We start from the raw sequence: 24,036 nt of genomic DNA, 5'->3' as shown, positions 1-24,036 counted from the left end.
ATGAGATGAATCTTTAAAACCCATGGGTTGATGCATATAAACTGTTTCATTGAGAGTACCATGTAAAAAGGCATTTTTGACGTCCAACTGATGAATGAGCCATGACTTTGATAAAGCAATGCTCAAAACTGTGTGAATGGTCCCCGGCTTCACTATCGGGCTGAATGTTTCATCACAATCTACTTCTGTCTTTTGTGACCTGCCATCACCTACAAGACGGGCTTTATGCCTCTCTAAAGAACCATCAGAGTTGTGTTTATGTCGAAAAATCCACATAGACCGAATTACATTCACATCAAGAGGTCGGGGTACCAACTCCCATGTCTTATTTTTAATTAGAGCATTATATTCATCAGTCATGGTATTTTTCCAATTTGAGTCATGAAGAGCACTCACCGGATTTTTAGGTAAAGGGGAAATAGAGGTGGTGGTGGAAGTACTCAAATTATGGGCATATTTGGGGTTTGGTTTAATTATGCCATGTTGACTACGAGTGGTCATTTGGTGAAGCCTGGGATTGGGTACTGGGGGCTGATGGGTAGTGGTTAGAGAAGAGAGATGAGTATTTGGTGAGGCTAAGATTTGAATGGTGGGAGCGGGTGGGGTTGGTTGAGGAGAAGGTGGTCGAGAGTCTTGGCCTGGATGTGTGGTGGGGTTTGTAACAGGGAGAGTGGGCCATAGGTGATGAGTTAAATGTGGAGAGGTGTCTTCACTTAAAGGGTCATACACACTTGGGGATGGATCATGTATTGTTGAGAAAGGAAATTGTGTCTCATCAAAAATTACATGACGGGAAATAATAATTTTGCCACTCGAAAGATCATAGCACTTGTAACCTCTATGATGTGATGGGTAGCCAGAAATGCACATGGGGTGGATCTTGCTTGCAACTTATGAATTGTAGTGGCTGGAAAGAGTGGGTAGCATAGACAACCAAAGACATGAAGATGGGAATAGATGGGATCTTTCCGATAGAGGACTTGCGTTGGGGAACAATATCCGAGAACTTTGGTGGGAAGAATGTTTAGAAGATAAGTGGTCATTTGAAGAGCATGGTGCCAAAAGGAAGGTGGCATGGATGAGTGTGCTAATAAGGTCCGCACAATGTTATTGATTGATTTAATTTGCCTTTCAGCTTTGCCATTTTGAGGAGAGGTGTGAGGACAGGAGAATCGAAATTGCATTCCACTTTGTTGGCATAAGTTTTGAAATTGACCATTAACAAATTCCTTTCCATTATCACATTGGAAATTCTTGATGTCTCTTTCAAATTATGTTTTAATTAGAGTTGTGAACGATTGAAAGAGAGAAAAAACTTGTGATTTTTTAGAAATGGGAAAAGTCCACAAGAATTTGCTAAAGTCGTCAAGAAACAATACATAATATCGATGGCCAGAAGAGCTAGATATAGGTGATGTCCAAATATCACTATGAATAATATCAAAAGGCAATTCAGTGAACGAACAAGACGCATTAAATGGCAATTTCACATGTTTACCAAGAGGACAAGAAGTGCAAAAATCATTACTACCTTTATTACAATGGATAAAATTCTGACAACAAAGAGATTTGAGAATAGTAGGTCCCGAGTGGCCTAAGTGATTGTGCCACAAATTAGGAGACAAGGCAGTTAAGGCTGAAGGAAATGTTGGGGAAGATATGGCCTAATTTTTGGAAGGGATGGGGTAGAGATCTCTGGAGCTGTTACATCTCATTAGATGGTTCCCCGTCTGCAAGTCCTTCACAGAAAATCCAAAGGGATCAAACTCAACAGAAACCAAATTGTCACTTGTAAATTTACGAACAGATATTAGGTTTTTAATGAGTTTTGGGGGCATGCAACACATTGTTTAAGTTTAAAGGAGGGTGGGGTGGGGATAGTGTAGTGCTTCCATGACCATGAATAGGAATCAAATGACCATTACCAACAACAATTTTATGATCTTTGCTCGAATAAAAATAAGATGAGAGTGTACCTTGGTCCGCCGTCATATGAGAAGTAGCACCAGTGTCCATATACCAGTTCTCATCTGGTTGAGATAGTGAAAGGCTATGCATGGCTGCATTAATATCTGTAGCTGTGTAACCAACATTGGATGGTGGTGCTACTGATGCATTGTATGCTTGTTGTGGTGGTCTTGATCCAAGAATACCAGCTTGGCGTGGAGGTCTAGGCTGCCATGAGGCTGTTGGATAAGGACAGGGAGGTTGGGCCCACCCTGCCCAAGGATTAAAGAAGGGATGCTGGTACGGTGGGTAGGTTTGGTACTGCTGCTGTTGTGGTGCACCGCCCCTTCCAGCGCCTGCAGCCTAGGCACCACCGCGTTCGCCTTTGCCACCGCGGTTGTTGTTGCCTCTGCCTCGGTTGTTTTTCTTGCCTTGATTGGTATTATTACGACCTTGTGATGAAGTGATGTTGATGTTATGGTGTTGCGGTTGTGAAGAGAAGCCTTCATCCACGGTTACGAGGGCAGTGGAACCAGATTCACGGGCTGCTCGCTCCTTAATCGTGGTCTCTTCCAACTTCAAACGAGAACATGTTGTAGAAAAACTGGGCAATTCATCCTTCTGTTGCATAACCGTGACAAAACCAGCATAGGCTTTGGTTAAGCCAGTGAGCAAGCGGAGCACAAGACGTTGATCTGAAACAAGAGCCCCGACATTAGATAATTGGTCAGCAAGAGATTTGAGGTGGTTGCAATAGCCGGAGGTTGAGGAGAAATCAGTCAAGCACGTGTTTGTGAACTGAGTTTCAAGATACACCGCCCTAGAGTTTTTGTTATCTTGGAATAAATCAGCTACATGTTGCCAGGCTCTTTCAGCCGAATCATCAGCCACGAGGATCGATGTGAGAATATAAGGAGATATAGTCACATAAATCCATTGAAATACAACAACATCAAGATGGTTCCATATTGGGAGCTCAGCGGCCTTGGTTGTTTGATATGCTGTTATGGCTGCAGCATCCGTAGGGGATGATATGTTCAAGCACTGAATGAACTTTAGCTTGGACCTTAAATAAGGTTGCCCATGAGTGATATTGGCCGGTTTTCATGTCCAAGGTGATTGGAATAAGATGCTTCACGTTGGTGACAGCTAAGGCGGAGTGATATTTGGAATTTTCGGCCATTGATGGGCAACAATGGGAAGAAGGAAGGGGAAAAAGAAATTGCTTGGAAGAAGAGAAATAATAGTGACGGTTAGGTGTTTTAGGATTTGAGGAAGGTAACCTAATCTGATACCATGGAAGAAATCATTCGTCCTTTGCATATTCATTGATAAGGAATATATACAAATTTCAAGCTATAATTTAGGTTGCCGTTATAACTGACAAGCTAGAATTGAGGCTAACCTTTAGGCAACTAATGCTACAAAATATACTCAAAATAATAACAAATTATTTTATAAAAGATCATATCTAACAAAAAGTGACCAAAAGATCAAGCCTTTAAGGAGTTAAGAGTGTTTGACTGATCATGTAGAAACAAAATTGTTTTGGTCTCTATTTCTAAAAGATGTAGAACTATTGAGCACATAGAAACAAGCTATCAATTGAGGGTAGATGTTCATCATTTGAATCACTTTTTGATATTAAAAGAGGACAAGTTTCGATAAACTCAATAATCTTACCTTGCTCACAAGTTGAGGTCAAGAACAATTTAAATACATTTTTCTTTTTAATCCTCTAATACACCTTTTTAAATCATGACAAAGCTCTAAAACAAAAATATTGTTGGGTCTAGAGAAGGAGGTTCACAAGGAAAACACAAACACCAATAAGATATGAGTCCAACTATATAAGGGATTGACACCACTCTCTACCCAAAACTTTAAGACAATGAGTTAATAAGTCTTTCATCTTTATATAGTGCTCTACTTTCTCATTTCTAACTATCCAATGTGGGACTTAGACTTACACTTGAATTCCGAACAAATGTCTCATATGTGACTAGCAATATTATTAGAACCAAATTGAGGTTGAATATTGATATCATCATTGGGAATGAAAAAATGGTTTAAAATACCAAATATATCATTATTCTTACATCTTTCTTTCTTAAATATTTGTTTCAATATGAAAAATAATCTTACATAATTTAAGAGTTGATTAACGAAAATCTAAATTCATTTTTCTTTATTAATCTTCTGAAACACATTCAAAGATAAAAATGTGAAATTGAAAAAATAATTGATAATTTTAGTTGATTTTAATATTTATATTTTTTAAATAGTATAATATGTTTAAAACTAGTTATGATGACTCTAATTTTCAAATTAAAATACCAAATTTAATAAACTAAAACATAATAAAGTTAATATTGTTTGTGTGTGAAAGTATATGCGTGTGAGAGAGAGAATGTTTGTCTATGAAAATGGAATACAAAATATATGCTAGAAAATGAGAAAGAAATGGATAGGAGAAGCCATGTATTTAAAATTTAGTGACACACTTTATCTACTAGTTCACTTATACTTTAACTGTAAAAAGCACCACATACTGTGTCGTGCTAAGAAAGAGTCACATCTTTTTTTTTCTTCTTTTGGCAAAATTATTTTTATTATTTTTTTTTTTTTTTAGATTTTTGTTGTTGTATGACATGTGACAAATTTTGTCTTTTATATTTCCTTCGTTTATATATATGGTTTAATCATTTCGAATGCCCCTATTTGTGCAGAATCGTCTCAACTAGGTTCTCTTATTCTTTTTTATCTCAGTTAGGTCCCTATTTATGTAAAATTGAATCAATTGGAACCTTGCCGTTAATTTTAATGAACGACGTTAAAATTGTAGTGAAATAGGATGCTCACTTTGCATGTGTGAGACAGGTGGCAGAGTTACGTGGAATTTAATTATTTTAAATTTTTAAAAATTATCCTCTTCCTCTTATGAATGACTGAAACTTCTTCAATAGCTAGTATATGTATTCCTAAAAACCAGAAAAAACTAAAAACAAAAGGGAAAATAAATAAAACTTCCTATATCACTCAAATCATATCAAACACCATAAAGATAATTTTCCTCCCCAAATGAATATTGAGGAGAACAACAAGGCGATCAAATATTCAGAAAAACCAGTAACTTCATAAACGGGGGATACGGAAGAGTAAAAGAAAACATGACAATCGACATTAAGGAATGCACAGCAGATCCGCTATTTATTTCTCTCATTAAATCTTCAGAAGATATGATAAACATAAAGCTCGAAGAAAGAAAACAAAGAAAGTAAACAAGGGTAAACAAAGGGAATACAACCCCGAAAATTTTGAATGGTCAAAACAAATGAAGAAAAAAAAGGCTTCTGGTTCATTTCTGTAAATTTTCCAACAAAGATCCTAAGAGAAACCACCAGACCAAGAAAAATAGACACCCAAAAAGAAAAAATTGCCATTGGCATATAATTTGGACACGCATCTCCATTCAGTATAAGCGGAATCCAATAACGAAAAATGTTGCATAATGAATACCATGTTCTAGATGGCAGCAAAAACCAAATTAATTTCTATTCCTAATTAATTTCTTCATCAGATTAAAATTGGATTTCTGATTCTAATTTTCCACAGAGAACTCAAATAAGGGTTCAGACTTTGTATTTTTAGAATCTGGAAAACCCAGCCTTGGCTAGCTTTAGAAACCTATTTTTTTTTCAGTTCGTCCTCTTTTTCTTTTATGTGAGCCACTAGAAGCTTCAAGCTTCTTCTTCTCTCTAATCTCGCGGACCACCCAACCTTGGGAAAAACCATCCTTGGCTCGTGCTTAGGGGGTGATCTCGCGAAGACGCGGCGGAGGAGCGACGGAAAGGCGTCGGAGGCACATTGGCAATTGTTATTCTTCTTCCCTCCATTCTAATTCGCGGCAAGGAGGAAGCTTCCTTCTTCTCCTCTTCTTCTGTTTTTTATTGGGTTCCGTAGAGGTTTCTGTGCCGATACCTGATTTTTGCAAACTGAGATTAGGGTTTTCACTTCAAATCGATTTGGGAAATCCTAGGTTCCCTCTGTATTCGAAATTTGGTTGGGATTCTTCTTCCTTGTAGATCGGCGGTGAGGGCTTCTGCGTTTTGCGGCGAGGGTTCGGTTGGAGATTTTGAGGGTTTTGATTATTGCGGTTTTGGATGTTATATAGATTTGGTTGTTCCATTGCAGGTTGATGATTGCAGTTTGATATTCGCCTCTCGAACTGAGGGTTTCTGGCTTGCTATCTGATTCTTGGTTCTTCTCATAAGAGGAAGAGGATAGTTTTTTAAAATTTAAAATAATTAAATTCCACGTAACTCTGCCACCTGTCTCACACATGCAAAGTCAGCATTCTATTTTACTACAATTTTAACGCCGTTCATTAAAATTAACGGCAAGGTTCCAATTGATTCAATTTTACATAAATAGGGACCTAAGTGAGATAAAAAAGAATACGAGAACCTAGTTGAGACGATTCTGCACAAATAGGGACATTCGAAATGATTAAACCTTTATATATATTATAAATTATGTGAAATTAGATAAGTTGGATTTATATAACTAATTTAGAAAAGTTGAACATATATATATATATATATATATATATATATATATATATATATATATATATATATATATGGATTTGCTAACATGCGTAAGGTCTTTTTTTAGTTGCTACATTTTAACCATGTGTACTGGATTTTAATAGATAAAAATATTCTCATATATTATGGATTCTAAGTTTTAAGGTAAGATTATTTAAATAATTTTCATTCTCAAAACTAAAAAAAAAACCCAACTCTTACTCACCTCCTTGATTCTTGTCAACTCTCTCTCTTTCATCTCTCTCATTCCAACCTTTTCTTTGTCATCCCCCAACGAAAAACAATCAGAACACTCACCTAACCCTAATTCACCTTTCTCACTTATCTAATTTGTTTCTCTCTCATCTTCATCCTCTCTCACATCCACACACAACAACCCGTGATCCGTAATTTGTTGCTCTTACTCTGTTCGTTCATTTGTTTTTCAATTTAAAAACAAAATAATTGATGAGGTTGATGTTGATTTTTGATCGGAGGGTTGTATTATATATTTTCCCTTCTGATTGTAATTAAATTTGTAAAAAACTAAAGTCTACAATAATTTCAAAACAAAAACAAAAAATAAGAAACCCTTCACAAAAAAACGTTAGCATCAACCCATAATAGTTGCAAAGCATTTAGTTTCTTAATACCAATTTTGATAAAATCATAGAAATCAAAGGAGTTAAACTATGAGTGTGATTAGTAATAAATTTATTAAGTTTAAATTCCAATATGAGTACGTTTTGTTTTTTCTTAATTTCCCTTATGGGACAAATGATAAATCAGAATGACAATATCATGTTTATAATTTTGATAAAATTATAGAAATGAAAAAAAAAAGTTAAAGTTAAACTATGAGCGTAATGGTAACAAAATTAAGTTTAAATTCCAATTTGAAATTCAATGCATTCTGTTTTTCTTAATTTCACTTTTGCGGTAAATGATAAATCAACTTCATGTTTATATTGACCAAACAAGTTGGAGATCTGAATTGTTTAAAATAAACTTACATAATGTGACTTACTTTGGAATGTAATTTTTTGGTCCAACTGAGAGCTAACAAGTTTATTAGGACTAGTTTACTAATTTCTGGTTGATTTTTAATTAGTTGGTATATCAATGGAGTTTTTCTCGAAAACTACTCAATATTCTGCAATCTGCTTAAATATAGAAGATGTGTAATTTGTTAGAATACTTTTATTCTTTTTACAAAAATGAAACGAAAATATGCTTATCAATATGAAACATTCGAGAGGGAACAAACACTGATTTATTTTTTTTAATAAAGGGACAGAGTCAACAACAACAATTTTCCCTGTTCATAACTCTCTTCAATAATTTGTTCTGTTAAATCATTTAGTACGATGTGCAAAAGCTTCGTTTTTTCGTCCGGTTAAATCATTTAGTACGTTGGTTATAGGTAGGAAGGTGAAAAGTATATTCGATTTTCTGGACAATGACTTACCCCTTCTGAAATCCCCTTTTCACATATAAGGGTTATTCTTTTCTGGAAAATAATTTCGGACAACTTAATAATCAAAATATCAAATCTCTCTGGAGATAAATTTAAAAACGAAAAATTTAACACAACCCTCCAATCAAAAATCAACATCATCAATTATTTTGTTATTAAAGTGGAAAACAAATGAACGAACAGAGCAAGAGCAATAAATTACAGTGTCGCAGGTTGCTATGTTATGTGTGGGTGAGAGAGAGTATGAAGTTGAAAGAGAAACAAATAGGATAAATGAGAAAAGTGGATTAAGATTAGACGAGTGTTTCTGATTTTTTTCATTTGAACTATGGTAAGATGACAGAAAAAAAGTTGGAGTGAAACATATGAAAAAAAAGGGTTAAGAGAAATGAGAGAGGTGAGTAAGGGTTTGAGGTTTCTTATTTTTTTTTAGTTTTGAGAATAAAAATTATTCAAATATCATTGACCTTAATACTTAGAATCCATAATATATAATTGTATTTTTGTCAACTCAAATCGGATACACGTTGCTAAATGTACTAACTAACTATATATATATATATATATATATATATATATATATATATATATATATATATATATATATATATATATATATATGCGAAATTAAGAAAGTTGAGTTTATCTAATATAAACACAAAACTAATTAAGTTAAATTTTGAGGAAAAAGAATGTGGGCAGAGAAAATGAGAAAGATCGCATTTTTGTTGAAGTAAAATGGTTTGTGTGGAACCTTACTAGTAAAAAAAAGGCGTCTTCAAATTACGACAAGTATTATCTGATATTTGAGGGTGGTAATAGAGAATAAGGACATGGTTTTCTCTTCACTACGCAGATACTTCAGTATGAGGTCCCAAAGCTCCAAGGTTCAGACCCTGTATGACCACTGCAAAACCATCTTTTCACCCTCTGGAACACCCCCTCCGTCGTCCCAGGCTTTGCAGAAGCTCTCTTCGATTCTGGGTATGTCTCTTTCGTTGTTCTCAGAGTTCAAGTATGCAATTTTTTCTCCAATTGCTCTCAATGTTCAGTTTGTAATATTGGGCTTTCCAGTGTTGGGAGAATTGTTGAGGTGAGCACGGTCTTTTAATACATTACGATTAAATTAAAGCGTTATGGTTAGTTGGTTTTGATTTTCTAGATGTTGTTTTGCATTGTAATGCATGAAAATTCTATGATTGGGTTGATTTGAAGATTAGGAGTGTACTCTAAATTAATCTACGGAGAGAAATCAACTGAGGAAACTTGGACGAAGTAAGAGCAATATGACTTTTAAAATGTAGAAGCTGTGAACTTTATTTCAACCACCAATTAATCTAGGTTATTTTATTGCAATGTGAGGATTTCTTTTTTGTTGCAATGAATAAATAATCTAGGTTATTTAATCTCTTATAACCTGTTCTTTTGAGTGGATTTGAGAGGATGGATTTGAGAGGATTTGAAAGGATTTGAAGATAATTTTTTTTGTCGTTTATTTGAGTGAATTTGAAGGTAAATAAAAGTGAATTTGGAAATAATTTTTTTTAATTTGTCATGTCAATACAATTCTATATTAATTTTCACAAATTTTATTTCCAAATTCACTCTCATTTACCTCCAAATTCACTCAAATAAACGACAAAAAAAATTATCTTCAAATCCTCTCAAATTCCTTCAAATCCATCCTCTCAAATCCACTCAAAAGAACAGGGCCTTAGAGAGGTCCAAGATGAATTGTGGAAGGAAAAAGTAGCTTTGCCCGTTTATATTTTTTTTGGGTTCATTTGACTAAACTGAAAAGAGTGATGTGAAGAGTTGAATTGTGGGGAATTTGGCCTGTTGCTGGATTCTGACGTCACTGATTTTGGCAGTCATTCAACGAATATCGAATATGATTTTGGTAAATTGTTGTCATGTTTGATCTGTTTAGCGAATGGAACATTACCACTATTTTATTTGTGCATATTATGAAGGTATTTATTGTTTCTGCAGAATTTTATAAGTTGGTGATTCCTATCTAAATCCAGATTATTTTTCATATATTTTTGAACTTTGAAATGCAGATGTTGCGCTGATTTGGATAATGGAATCTTGATTATTGCTAATTATTCATGACTTGGCAGACACTGTTCAACCTGCTGATGTTGGCCTTAAAGAAGAAACTGCAGATGATGATCGAGGGCATGGCTTTTTTGGTGCTAATGTGCTTAACAGAGTAGCTCGATGGGCTCAACCAATAACATATTTGGACATTCATGAATGTGATAGTTTTACGGTGAGCTTTACCATTTTAATATGCACCACAGTAAGACAACTATTTATATTTGCTCGGTGTGTTTACTCTGCATCCGAGCCTCTCTGCATCCGAGCATAGATCTGTTTCTTGTTTGCATGAAAAGTGGCTAAAAGTGCAATGCAGAAAACCAAGAATAAACAGAAAGCATAAGCGGTGCCATTTGAACATTTTGTAGTCCTTTTAAGTGGAATCAGGCTCATGCCAGATTTTACTTGTATGTTGAATGAACAACTAGATTCTAGATATCATTGGTTTCATCCATTTGCAAGTAATACGTGAACATGTTGGCCAGTTTCAACGTCTTCTTGGAAGCAACATGTTTTCATGTCAGATTCTGCATTTATGTTGGATGATTGAGCATAAGAGTTAAGATGTGGTTGGTTTTATCTATTTTCGAGTAGTACATGAACATGTTGGCCAATTTCAACCTCTTCTTGGTAGCAATATGTTTTCATGTCAGATTTTGCATCTATGTTGGATGTCAATATATATGGGTTCGTATGTATGCTGTGTTAGTAGACTGCCTCTGCGCTGCTGCAAGTCTGCTAGCTTCATGTCTACATGTCTGTGCATCTATAGATTTTTCATTATGCTTGCCTTCTGGGTACTAGTATAAGGTGTTTATTGTACGGTTCATTAATTCATATATAGCCAAACTTTTCATGGTATTTTGTTGTTATGTCGTGACATTTTCATTATAGCATTCATTATAGTTGTTTTCTTGGGCCAATCTGATGTGTGGAATGAGGTTTGGATTTTAAAGTAAGCAATGTCAATTGGTGCAGATGTGTATATTCTGTTTCCCAACTTCTTCAGTTATTCCACTCCATGATCATCCTGGGATGACTGTATTCAGCAAACTTCTATATGGCTCTTTGCATGTGAAAGCTTATGACTGGGTTGAGCCTCCCTTTGTCGTAGAAAGTAAAGGACCTGGATATCCTCAAGGTTTGACTTCTATATTTCATTTACTTATGACTTTCTTATTTGTTGTTTCTTTTTTGCCTCTTATTTTATTATTAATTTTTATGTATGCTGTTTTTTTAATAAGGTGTGTGTCTGTGATGCTTTTGCTTCAAATGTCTATCTGTTCCCATAATATATACATCTAAATTTTACATTTGTCTTGGTTACATGAGAACTATAAGTCATAGACATGGAGACCAAGTCAAAGCTCTTGGTCTTGGTGGTGGGTGATTTCTGTAATAATATTGTGCATTATTTTGTAGCAAATGTTTACCACCTTAGATCTATTGAAAGACTATGTTTTTCTTTTTCTAACTCAATTCAAAGGCTTAATTGTTTATTTTGGTTCATCCAGTGCCAATCTAAAATCCTTATTAGAGCAAATTGAATCTGGATATCCTTTGTTTAGCTAATATTACATTCACACTTCCTCCATGTTTTGACCCCTACCAAAAAACCCTTTGAAATCTTTAATAATGTGACAGATACACCCTTAAATATACCCTTTGTTCTGTTAGGGAACAATTTTCGTGAAAATGAAGTCGTCATCTTAGGTTATAAAAGGAGGAGTTCAGGGGGGTTGATGATGCACACTTATGATCTAAGGTATATCTGTAGGGTGGGGGCAGGGTGTTGAATAAAGGTTTTAAAACACTTTGGAAAGCTTTTTGCAACAAGCCATTAATTAGATGAACATATTTCACAAATAATTTTGTTAGACATTTGTTAAAACAACAAAGAGTTGGTATATGAGCAATAGACATAACCGTGTGACACTTTAAGTTTTCATAGTGGTTCACCCAACTTGAGTTACATCCGATATCTTTTACACATAATAAAGGATTCCACTAATCAAACTTGATTTCAAGTATTATACACTGCCATTTTTGGTTCACACGAGTACACAGTCACTTCTAACTATCTCTTTATCACTGGTCAAGATAATGCGCAAGTACTATTTAATGCTTAGCCAGTTTTGGCTTTCTTGTATACATATTGTCATTCTCGGCCTTACAAAAAAAATTGTTTAAACAAGGAAACTCTCACTAGAGAGGATATGATTCATAAGCACATCTTGTATGTGAGAATAGTTTTACATAATGAAGATTTTACAAATAAAGTTCACTCTGTCAATCATCTAGTAGATGATCTTATTATCTAGCACGTAAAAACTTTACGACAAATATTGTATGAATATCAATAAGTTCACGTAGATGACTTAGAATCCTTAGTCCTTTATGTATGAGAAAGCTTCTATATTGTCTTGAATATGATTGGTGGAGAGCTTGGTGTTGATCTTTTTTCTTGTCAGTTCTATATTCATTTGTATGATACATCTACTTTTCATGTTGAGATCTTCTAGATTTCGTCTTATATTCTCATAGGTCTAGTCTTTGTTTAGACTTGAAGTGCGTCTACTCTCTTGCAATGTTGTTTGTGCTTTTGGATACACTATATGCAGCTTTACCTAGCACCTTGTTTGTATATCATTGTCTAAAATTTTGTAGCATCTAGCACTTCATGTAGCATCATCTAAGCTAGTGTAGCATTTAGTGCTCCGTGTAGCATTGTCTTGGCTTCATGTAACGTCGTTTTTTATCTTGTATAGATTTTGATCTTTCGCGTGTCCGGCTTGTTCTTTTCCTAATACACACTAAATAACTTTGGTGGGTCATCGTAAACAAGATTGTATTGATTGATAAAGGATTAGATCATACACTATTAAATTGTCTATCCATGTATCAGGTCATTTGTGTCTAAGTCTCATGTCTGTTTAATGCTATATTCATGCCTAAAATTCATTTTCATTCTTAAAATTATCCAAATATAGTTCCTTCAGACAGTTATGGCTATGCCATGTTGGAGTTTTCTTCAACACAAACTGAGAAACATGTTATTCTCTTCTAATTTAGTTACAATGAGGAAGATAAAATCTTTAAAGAGGCATGTACACCTGATCTGACTGCTTTATATATACTAAAGCAGTAACCTGACAGAACAGCGAGTGCATCTGTCACATTATTATGATGGATTTCTGGGGATTTTTTGTAGGGTCAAGAAATGGAGGTGTTATGAATGTAATGTTACCTAAGAGGAGGGGGTCCTAGTGTGATTTTCAGTAGATCTTTTGAAATGTGACACCGTGAAAATCATCATGTTAATGGCTTATGCATTCTGTTCTACTGCATACGTATTATGAAGCTACTTGTTAATTGAGTTTTTTCTTTCTGGGGCAGTTAGACTAGCAAAATTAGCAGTTGATAAGGTGTTGAGTGCACCATGTGAAACATCAGTCTTATATCCCAAACACGGTGGAAATCTGCACTGTTTTACAGCTGTAACTCCATGTGCGATGCTTGACATTCTCACACCTCCTTATATTGAAGAAGAAAGGAAGTGCACATACTATCATGACTATCCTTATTCAGCTTTCAGTAAGTAACTGCTTAGTAATATTGTTTCTGTTGTATCATCATAATTTTTTTTATCGGTTTGTATACATCATCATCATTTATTTTGGTGATCAAGGTTTTAATAGCAGATCATATCACATGATGCAATTGTTACATGATTATGGATTGCATCAGCCACAATTGACCTGCAACATCTTAAAACCTGGGCAGTTGTGCTATATGTGATAGACCTAAGGGTAAACAGGGGTGGATTGTATATGAGAGGAGAAATAGGAAGGCGAGTTAGAGGGGTTAGTCAGTTAAGGGAGCTGAGGAGGTATTAGTATAAATAGAAGTTGGGTAGTTGGCAGGGGGATATTTATTGTTTTTGACAGTTAGTTGGTTAACAGGTTAAGTCCTGTGGAGGAGGGTTAAGCCTCTTGTATCACTGATGCATATACAATTCTTTGTGAATAAGATACGACACTATTCTTTTCTCTTCTGTTTTTCCTTGTTGCTTGTGTGAGAAGAGTTCCTGATTAGGTTCCCCAAATCAGGAACTTAACAATTGGTCCGACCTGCCGGATCTACTAGAAGTGAGTGACGACGTTCGAGGGAAATGGAAGGAAGAGTGGTGAATGTTGAGGGGCAAATTGAAGCGGTGGAGGTCGCGATAGCAGAAACGAAAGCGGAGACAGTGTTCTTGCGGCATGAAACGGGAACGCTGAGGCAAAACTGCGAGGTGATGCGCCAAGATATTCAAGCAATTTTGACGATCTTAAGGGATCGCAAGAACGACAATAGGGGCCAGCGTCGGGATGGCAGTGAATCGTCTGTAAATGACAACGGAGGAGAGCCAGGAGGCGATGGAGGACAAACAGGAGTAGGACGAACGGGGACGATGCCCAATTGGCGGAAGCGGGTGGAGCTTCCTGTGTTCGAAGGGGGCGAACCCTGGAATTGGATTAGTCGGGCAGAGAAGTTTTTTGAGGTGCAGAAGGTGGAAGAGGAGGAGAAGTTGCAACTGGCGTTCATTAGTATGGAAGGGTACGCCGAAAGCTGGTTCCGATTCTGGCGGGAGAAGACCAAGAACTATTCTTGGGAAGGGTTGAAGCGAGCGTTGGGAATTCGATTTGGAGGAGGAACGAGGGGAACTGTGTATGAGAAACTATCGGCGATCAAGCAGACAGGAGCAGTGGAAGACTATATCAGGGATTTCGAGGTGCTAGTGGGTCAGACGACTCAGATTTCGGAGGAGCAAATCCTTGGATACTTTATGGCGGGACTCAGGGAGGAGGTGGGCAACCACGTGAGGCCGCATGATCCCCCAGATCTCATGACGACGATGCGGATTGCGAGGGACGTAGAAAAATTGTGTACACCGTTAAAGACGGGAGGAGGATCGGGTTTCAAAATTCAGAATTCGTGGGGACGATCGACGAGCGTCGTCACCCGAGTTGATCCAACGAGGGATTCGCAGAACCGAGGAGGGGGGAGGGCTGTTGAGAGTGTCGGGTCTGTGAGGAGAGAGACGACCCCAGGAAGCGGTGCCGCCAGAACCACCGGAGAAGGAAGAGAACGGGGTACGCGTAACTTGCCGTATTCGGAGTACTTGAAAAGGAGGGAGGAGGGAAAATGCTTCCGATGCGGAGGTCCGTTCAGCCCGGGCCATCGATGCCCAGAACGAGGACTTCGAATGTTGATTATGGTGGATGAAGAGGAGGAAGAAGGAGGTGAAACGGAGACAGAAGTGGATATCGCCGGGATGGAATTATCGGCCCTGTCGGCGGGGGGCCTGACTACTTCGAGAACGATGAAATTAAAGGGGCGAATAGGAGAAAGAGAGGTGCTTGTTTTGATTGACAGTGGCGCGAGCCACAACTTTATTAGCCGATGTTTGGTGGCGGAACTGGGTATGGCAGTAAGGGAGACCCAACCTTATTTCGTCAATTTGGGGGACGGTCAGAAGAAAAAGATTAGCGAGTGTTGTGAGCAAGTAGTTTTGGAGCTGGGGGGCACCAAAATTGTAGAACAATTTTACCTTTTTGAGCTTGGGGGAGTGGAAATAATACTAGGCATTGAATGGCTGAAGAAGCTGGGGGAAGTGACTGTAGATTGGGGAAAACTTACGATGGTATATCGGCAAGGAGAGAAGAAGATAACTGTGAGAGGGGATCCCAAGTTGGAACGAAAGGTGGTGGGACCCAAGGCTTTATTAAAAATAAACAATGTAGAAGCTTGGATGATGGTCTGGGAATTGGGCTCCATTGAGGCCCATAATAGCGGCCAGAAGTATGTGGGCCTTACAGAAAAGCAGAAGGAGGAAATGGAGCAGCTTCTAGACCAATATGACGTGGTGTTTGCTGAGCCCACCAGCTTGCCACCTAACAGAGGCATGCAACATCGGATAACACTTAAAGAAGGAAGTGACCCCGTCAACGTCAGACCCTATCGGTACCCGCACGTGATGAAGACCGAGATAGAGCAGCAGATCGCCGAGATGCTCCGGACGGGGGTGGTCCGACCAAGTCACAGTCCGTATTCGAGTCCGGTAATTCTGGTGAAGAAAAAAGACGGCAGCTGGCGTTTCTGTGTAGACTACCGGGCCCTCAATCGCGCGACTGTGCCAGACAAATTTCCCATTCCCGTCATCGAGGAGTTGCTGGACGAACTGAAAGGAGGGACTTTCTTCTCAAAAATCGATTTGAAGGCCGGATATCATCAAATACGCATGCACGAGGAGGACATTGAGAAGACGGCTTTTCGAACACACCAGGGGCACTACGAATTCGCAGTAATGCCATTCGGACTCACCAACGGGCCGGCGACGTTTCAGAGCGCAATGAACAGTCTTCTCCGGCCCTATTTGCGAAAGTATGTCTTGGTGTTCTTCGATGACATACTGATTTACAGCGGTAATTGGAAGGAACATCTTGAGCATGTAGCGAGCGTGCTGTCGACGTTGAAGCGAGAACGGTGGGTGGCTAACCGGAGGAAGAGCGAATTCGGGCAAACCCAAGTTAAATATTTGGGGCATGTCATTTCCAGCAAGGGCGTGGAAATGGACGACGATAAAATAAAGTCCATAGTGGAGTGGGAAAGACCAAGAACAGTAAAGAGCTTGAGAGGGTTCTTGGGGTTGACCGGGTACTACCGGCGATTCGTCCGAGACTACGGAAAATTCGCCAGACCTCTGACGGAACTGCTAAAGAAAGGTGGGTTTACTTGGAACGCAGAGGCAGAGGAGGCTTGGAAGACGTTAAAGAAGGCGATGACGACAGCACCCGTGCTGTCACTGCCCAATTTTAAGCAGCCATTCCACATCGAATGTGATGCTTTCGGCCGAGGAGTGGGGGCAGTTTTGATGCAGGAGAGGAGGCCCATAGCTTATTTTAGCAAGGCGATATCCGAGGGGAAGTTGAGCAAGTCAATATACGAGAAGGAATTAATGGCTCTAGTATTGGCCATACAACATTGGCGGCCTTACCTCGTCGGGCAGAAATTCATCGTTCATACTGATCAAAAAAGCCTCCGACATTTGCTGGAGCAACGTATTACCACCCAAAATCAACAGGACTGGATCGCAAAGCTGTTGGGATACGACTTCCAGATAGTTTACAAAGCAGGGGCTGCGAATAAAGCTGCAGATGCCCTGTCTAGAAAATATGAGGGGGAAGAGGATGAAGAAAAAGAACTGGGCGTGCTGGCCAGACCCTTCTGGCAGGATTTTGAGGAGGTGGTGCGAGAAGTAGAAATTGATGACTTCTTACAAAGAGTAATGGAAGATATAAAGAGGGACCCTAATACCCACCCAGCATATACCCTAGAACATGAAAGACTACACCATAAGGGACGATTGGTGCTGTCGGCCCAATCAAAATGGATTCCCAAATTGGTTGCCGAATTTCATGTGACACAGACAGGAGGCCACTCAGGAGTTTACCGGACTTACAGGCGCATAGCACAGTCTCTGTATTGGGCTGGAATGAAGAAGGACGTGACGGAGTTTGTAGCCAGGTGCGTTGTATGTCAACAACATAAATACCTCTCTTCTTCTCCTCAAGGGCTGTTACAGCCATTGCCAATTCCGAATGCTGTGTGGGAGGAATTGAGCATGGACTTTATCGTGAGGCTACCGAAGTCACAGGGGTACGATGCGATATTGGTGGTGGTGGACCGTTTGAGCAAATACGCTCATTTCCTTCCGCTTAAACATCCTTACACAGCCCGAACAGTAGCGGAAGTTTTCATCCGGGAAGTCGTCCGGTTACATGGGGTACCTCAGTCCATCGTTAGTGATCGGGATCCAATATTTCTTAGCAACTTTTGGAGGGAATTATTCAAAGGACAGGGGACGCAACTCAAAATGAGTACTGCGTATCACCCCGAAACCGATGGGCAGACAGAGGTGGTGAATCGGGTGTTGGAGGGATATCTTCGGTGCTTTTGCTCTGAGCAACCAAAGGGGTGGATGGCCGTCTTACCATGGGCGGAGTACTGGTATAATACCAGCTTTCAGGGGGCTATAAGGTGCACTCCGTTTGAAGCAGTTTATGGGAGACCACCCCCCTCTCTGTATCGATTTATTCCGGGGGAGACTTTGGTAGAAGCAGTGAGCCAGGAGCTTCAAACCCGTGATGAAGCGTTTAGACAATTGCGTTTTCATTTGGAGAGGGCCCAAGAAGTAATGGTGCGACAGGCAAACAAGAGGCGAAGACCAGCAAATGTTGAAGTGGGAGATTGGGTTTTCTTGAAGATAAGACCTCATAGGCAATCTTCAATGCCAACCAGACTTCATTCAAAGTTGGCAGCCAGGTATTTCGGTCCTTTTCAAATAATCCAGAAGGTGGGGGAGGCAGCATACAAGCTGCAGCTTCCAGAGACAGCCAGGATACACCCCGTCTTCCACGTTTCCCAGTTAAAGAAAGCGGTAGGCACGCAAGGGGTGGAGAAGGAGTTGCCGCAGGAGCTACAAGGAGAAGGGCCATCGTTCTGGCCAGTGAACGTGTTGGGAAAGCGGCAGCTACAACAAGGAGATGTGGAAGTGCCACAGTTGCTGATAGAGTGGCAAGTTGGAGGCTCAGACGGTGCAACCTGGGAAGATGAAGTCACGATCAGGGAACAATACCCTGATTTCAACCTTGGGGGACAAGGTTGGACTTCAGGAGGCAGGTATTGATAGACCTAAGGGTAAACAGGGGTGGATTGTATATGAGAGGAGAAATAGGAAGGCGAGTTAGAGGGGTTAGTCAGTTAAGGGAGCTGAGGAGGTATTAGTATAAATAGAAGTTGGGTAGTTGGCAGGGGGATATTTATTGTTTTTGACAGTTAGTTGGTTAACAGGTTAAGTCCTGTGGAGGAGGGTTAAGCCTCTTGTATCACTGATGCATATACAATTCTTTGTGAATAAGATACGACACTATTCTTTTCTCTTCTGTTTTTCCTTGTTGCTTGTGTGAGAAGAGTTCCTGATTAGGTTCCCCAAATCAGGAACTTAACAATATGTCTATAGAATTGTACATGTTCTTAATGTATTTATAGCATAATACAAAATCAATCATAATAAATACACCTAATAATTAGGAATCAATCATCCTAATTTCCCATATTATCTAACGTTTAATTCCCTAGAAATATGTAACCGTTGATTTCGTTCTAACACTCCCCCTCAAGCTGGAGTATATGTCATATGTACCAAACTTGTTACAAATGTACTCAAATGTCATAGGTAGTGTTCACCTGAAAAAGAAAGGAAAAAGAAGATTGAAGATCGAAACCCTAAACTACTGATATCATATAGAAATGTATATTTGCTAAATGTATTGTGTGTCTAACGCATACCACATAGTATGTATTGAATATAGTAAAACTAGGTATATGATTAATCTTCCTTGTATCTAAAACACACGTAGTGTAATATTTTTATGATGAAGAATGATAAAAGTATATATGGCAACTAGACAATATCAATAATATCTACCAATATCAAACAATAGCAAAAGTCTAAAACTCCCCCTCAAACTGGTGTATATAAATCATATGTACTAAGCTTGTTATAAAGATGTTTTCTTTGTGCCTTCGGGTTTACCTCTTTCTAGGGCCCACGATCATTCAATTCCCTTGCTTTTAGGTTCTGGCCCTGTTAAGGTCCAACCTTACTAATATCCCCACAACCAAAAAATACAAATAGAGACCATGATACACAACATGTTCAGGAAAGGATTATTATGCCTAGCACCAGTCCATTTTCTTCCCCCATCGTCTTAGTAAAGAAGAAGGTCGGAACCTAGTGTTTTTGTATCGAATATCGGGCCTTGAATGCCATTATAGTGAAGGATAGTTTTCCTATTCCCACAATGGCATGGTGCTCAATATTTTTCCAAATTGGACTTGCGATCTGGTTATCATTTGTTAAGAGGTGGACTTTAAACTTAACTCAACCATACAAAATTGGTTTGTAAGGTGAGGTTTGCACCCACATATATACTCTAAATTAGTTTTATCTCTAGTTGATGTGGGACTTCCAACACACCTCCCTCACATCGAGTATATACATCTCGTGCGTGGAACTAGACATTAATGGGTGGTCCGATAGTGGATGGAGCAATATGCCCAACAAACAACAAGATAGGGTCTAACAATGACTCTGATACCATATTAATAAGTGAATTTTAAGTCTAACTCAACCTCACGAAATCGGTTTGTAAGGTGAGGTTTGCATCCACATATATACTCTAAATTGGCCTTATCTCTAATTGATGTTGGACTTCCAACATCATCAAATATTGGTGAACCCAAAGGATTGACATAAAATTACCTTCAGAACTCATAAAGGCCTCTATGAATGGCTGGTCATGCCATTTGAACTCTAATGCTCCTGATACATTTCAGAGTCACATGAATGAGGTATTTTAGAATTTCTTAAGAAAATTTGTCTTGGTTTTCTTTGATGGCATCTTGGTATATAGTTCTTCTTGGTCTTTACATCTACATCATTTGGAAGAGGTGTTGAAAGTATCACAACAGCATAAACTATTTGCACGACTTTCGTAATGTTCCTTTGGATTACAACAAGTTGATTACTTAGGTCACATTGTTTCTGGTAATGTGGTGGCAATGGATACAACAAAAGTAAAGGCAGTGTTGGATTGGCAAAGCCAAATAATTTCAAGTAGCTATGAGGTTCCCTAGGCATCACTTGGTACTATCTACAATTCATTAAAGGTTATGCCACCGTAGCCGCTCCTTTATCCAACTTACTGAAGAAGGACAATTTCTCATGGTGTTCTTCTGCGACAGTAGCTTTTGCAGCTCCTAAGACTGCTATTACCGAGGCTCCAGTTCTAAGCTTGCCAGATTTTTCTCAACCATTTATTTTTGAAACCGATGCATCGGGATTGGGTATTGGAGCCGTTTTGAGCCAAAACCTTCATCCTATTGCATTCTTCTGAAAAACGTTGACTCTTAGTATGCAAACTCAGTTCACTTATGCCCTAGAGTTTTATGCGATTACGGCTGTTGCCAAGTTTAGACACTATTTACTTGGTCATAAGTTCATCATTCAAACTGATAAACGAAGTCGGAAGAGTTTAACTGATCAAGCTATTCAAACTCCTTAACAATAAAAATGGTTACATAAGTTGTTAGGATATGATTTCTCTATTGAATACAAGTCTCGGAAAGACAATATCGTTGCTGACTCTCTTTCACGGTCTTTCTTTGTGGCTTGGTCTCATCCTCGGTTGACTATTCTTTCTACTCTTCGAGAGGCTTTAGTAGTTGAATCCTAAATTGAAAATCATTGTTGACTTATGCATCGGCAACCGGGCCCCTAATCCTAACTATTCTGTTCATGATCACCTTCTTTTTCGGAAAGGGTGATTGGTTATTTCAGCTGCTAGTGAGATAGTTCCAATAATTTCGTATGAATATCATAGTTCTCTTGTGGGAGGTCATGCTGGTTTTGCACGAATTTCTGCTCAGTTTTTCTGGCAGGGAATGATTCGCAATATTAAAGAGTATGTGGAGAATTGTCTTATTTGTCAGCAAGCAAAAACCCAAACAGTGTTGCCTCAGGGTTACTCCAACCTTTACCTATTCCAAATCAGATTTGGAAGGACCTCTCTATGGATTTTATCATTGGCGTGCCACCCTCCAGTGGGTACAGTCATACTAGTGGTCATTGGCAAATTATCAAAGTATGTTCATTTTGCTCCCTTGAAGGCAGATTACTCGACTAAAGTGGTGGCAGAAACTTTCACGAAGTAAAGCATCGGAATACATGGGTTCCCTAAGACTATTGTTTCTGACCACCACAAGGTCTTCACAAGCCAGTTTTGGCAGCATCTTTTTCGCTTGATTGGCACTTCTCTGAACATGTCTTCGGCATACCATCCACAAATTGATGGGCAGTTGGAAACTGTCAACAAATGCCTTGAAATGTACTTAAGATACTTTACATTTGCAACACCAAAAGAATGGGTTAAACTGTTACATTGGGCTGAGTTCTGGTATAATACAGCCTTCCAGACTAGTCTGGATATGACACCATTTAAAGCCGTTTATGGTCGAGATCCTCCCACAATGATGAAATATAACCCTGCTAGTAATGACCCAATTCCAGTTCAAGAAGAATTACTGCAGCTAGATTATATCCTCGATCAGTTAAAAAGAAACCTGCAGCGGGCTCAACAGTATATAAAAAAGTACGCAGATAAGAAACGCTGATTTGAAGAATGGAAGGTTGTAGACATGGTACCGGTGAAGCTCCAACCTGATCGGCAGCATTCCATTGCTTTGAGGAAAAATTAAAAGCTCAGTCTACGATATTTTGGCCCATTTCCCATCATCGACAGAGTGGGTTCTGTGGCGTATAAGCTGTTGCTTCCCTCTAATGCAAAAATACATCCCGTCTTTCATGCATATCAGTTTAAACTTTGTAAAGGTGATCATGTGCAATCATATGTTCCACTCCCAATTACCTATGATGACTTCAATCCTGTCCTCCAACCAGCTGCCGTTTGAAATCTAGAGTGCTTATTAAGGGTTCTCAACACGTTCGTCAACATCTGGTTTAGTAGGAAGCCCTAGATGTGTCTCAGTCAACTTGGGAAGATCACAAAGCATTGCACCAAGCTTACCCTGACTTCAATCTTGAGGACAAGGTTATTCTCAATGGGGGTGGAATTGTAAGAAATTTGGTAAAAGCAGGGGCAAATGAGGCAGACCAGGAGATTTCTAAAGAGGGACACGTGGCAGCTGATCCTTTGCATCAAGGAATGAGAAGAAGCTCGAGAGCCAAAATAACTAACACTAGGCTGAGTGGATATGAATTGGCCTAGCAAGTAGTATTTAAGTCCTGTTAGAGGGGAGGAAATGATTGTGGAATTCTTCTTTCTAGAACCTGCATATTCTGTTAAAAATTATTCTCTCTTCTGCTCTGTATTTCTGTTGCAATCACGTTTCAGCTTTTGAACCACAATAATACAGTGACACCAAGAATATCACTACAGATTATCTCTCCTTTTGGTATTTTTTGTATTTGCTCATTGATATTCTCTTCTGCCATTCCGTATACATTTTAGTGAGTCAGATATGAGATTTGTACGAGTGATTTTCTTGATGCCTGTGGCTCTGCAGAAGCTGGAAATGCACCTGTATCTGATGGGAAAGAGGAGGAATATGCTTGGCTTGCAGAGTTAGAATCACCTAGTGATCTTTATATGCGTATGGGGGTATATGCTGGTCCAACTATTCAGCCCTAGCTCTGGTTGCCTGGATTTTAAAGCACTTTTATGTTTCCAGTTATGAAGGTGGGTGACGTTAACGCCTGAAAATACAGGTATCTCATATTGCACCTGAAAGCTAGAGACAAGAGGATCTAAATTGTTTAACGATGGCATGTTCTGGTTTATATATGGCTTCTTTTGCAAATGCGTTTAAGCAAAGATTTTGATAAGCAAATCTGCTGTTTCTTTGCTATAAACTTACAAAACTTTTTATCTTTATTCCTTTATTATGCGCAGATGTGAAAGAAGAACTACAACCACTGTGCTTTTATGCTTTGTCGAAACATAAGCTTCCCCACGAGAAATTTTAAGTGCAATGGCCTCTTTCTTTCTCATCTCATGAAATAATAATAGATGACCTCTTTAATTTCAGATTAGATAATTAAAAACAATCTTTTTGAAATTATATTCAAAATTACATAATTTAAAATTGTTTTAAATTCTATACGATAATCTGTCATCTGAAATATATTATGAATTGCATAATATAATCTATAATTTCAGAGTACATAATTTAAAATATAATTTTAATTTACACCATTCGAAATATGTATCAAGATTGCCTACATTGCAAATTACA

General features: G+C 38.5%; 1 protein-coding gene across 2 annotated transcripts; it reads left to right on the top strand.

Annotated features, from left to right (window-relative positions):
• The first annotated feature begins 8,777 nt into the window (after window positions 1-8,777).
• Window positions 8,778-23,789, top strand: LOC108331790 (plant cysteine oxidase 3). Of its 2 annotated transcripts, XR_001832437.2 has the most exons (6): window positions 8,778-8,997; window positions 10,137-10,288; window positions 11,095-11,257; window positions 13,513-13,710; window positions 23,308-23,509; window positions 23,694-23,789. XR_001832437.2 is itself a non-coding variant. In XM_017566715.2 (5 exons), the coding sequence occupies exons 1-5, from the start codon at window positions 8,847-8,849 to the stop codon at window positions 23,430-23,432; spliced, it is 789 nt and encodes a 262-aa protein (XP_017422204.1). In that variant the 5' UTR covers window positions 8,778-8,846; the 3' UTR covers window positions 23,433-23,789. The 2 variants fall into 2 exon arrangements, 1 of the variants encoding a protein (XP_017422204.1); XM_017566715.2 differs by having other exon boundaries at window positions 23,308-23,789.
• The last annotated feature ends 247 nt before the right edge of the window (window positions 23,790-24,036 follow it).

The sequence above is a fragment of the Vigna angularis genome, chromosome 4 (assembly GCF_016808095.1).
Source record: "Vigna angularis cultivar LongXiaoDou No.4 chromosome 4, ASM1680809v1, whole genome shotgun sequence".
Classification (NCBI taxonomy): domain Eukaryota; kingdom Viridiplantae; phylum Streptophyta; class Magnoliopsida; order Fabales; family Fabaceae; genus Vigna; species Vigna angularis.
This window is presented reverse-complemented; position numbering and strand designations above follow the sequence as displayed.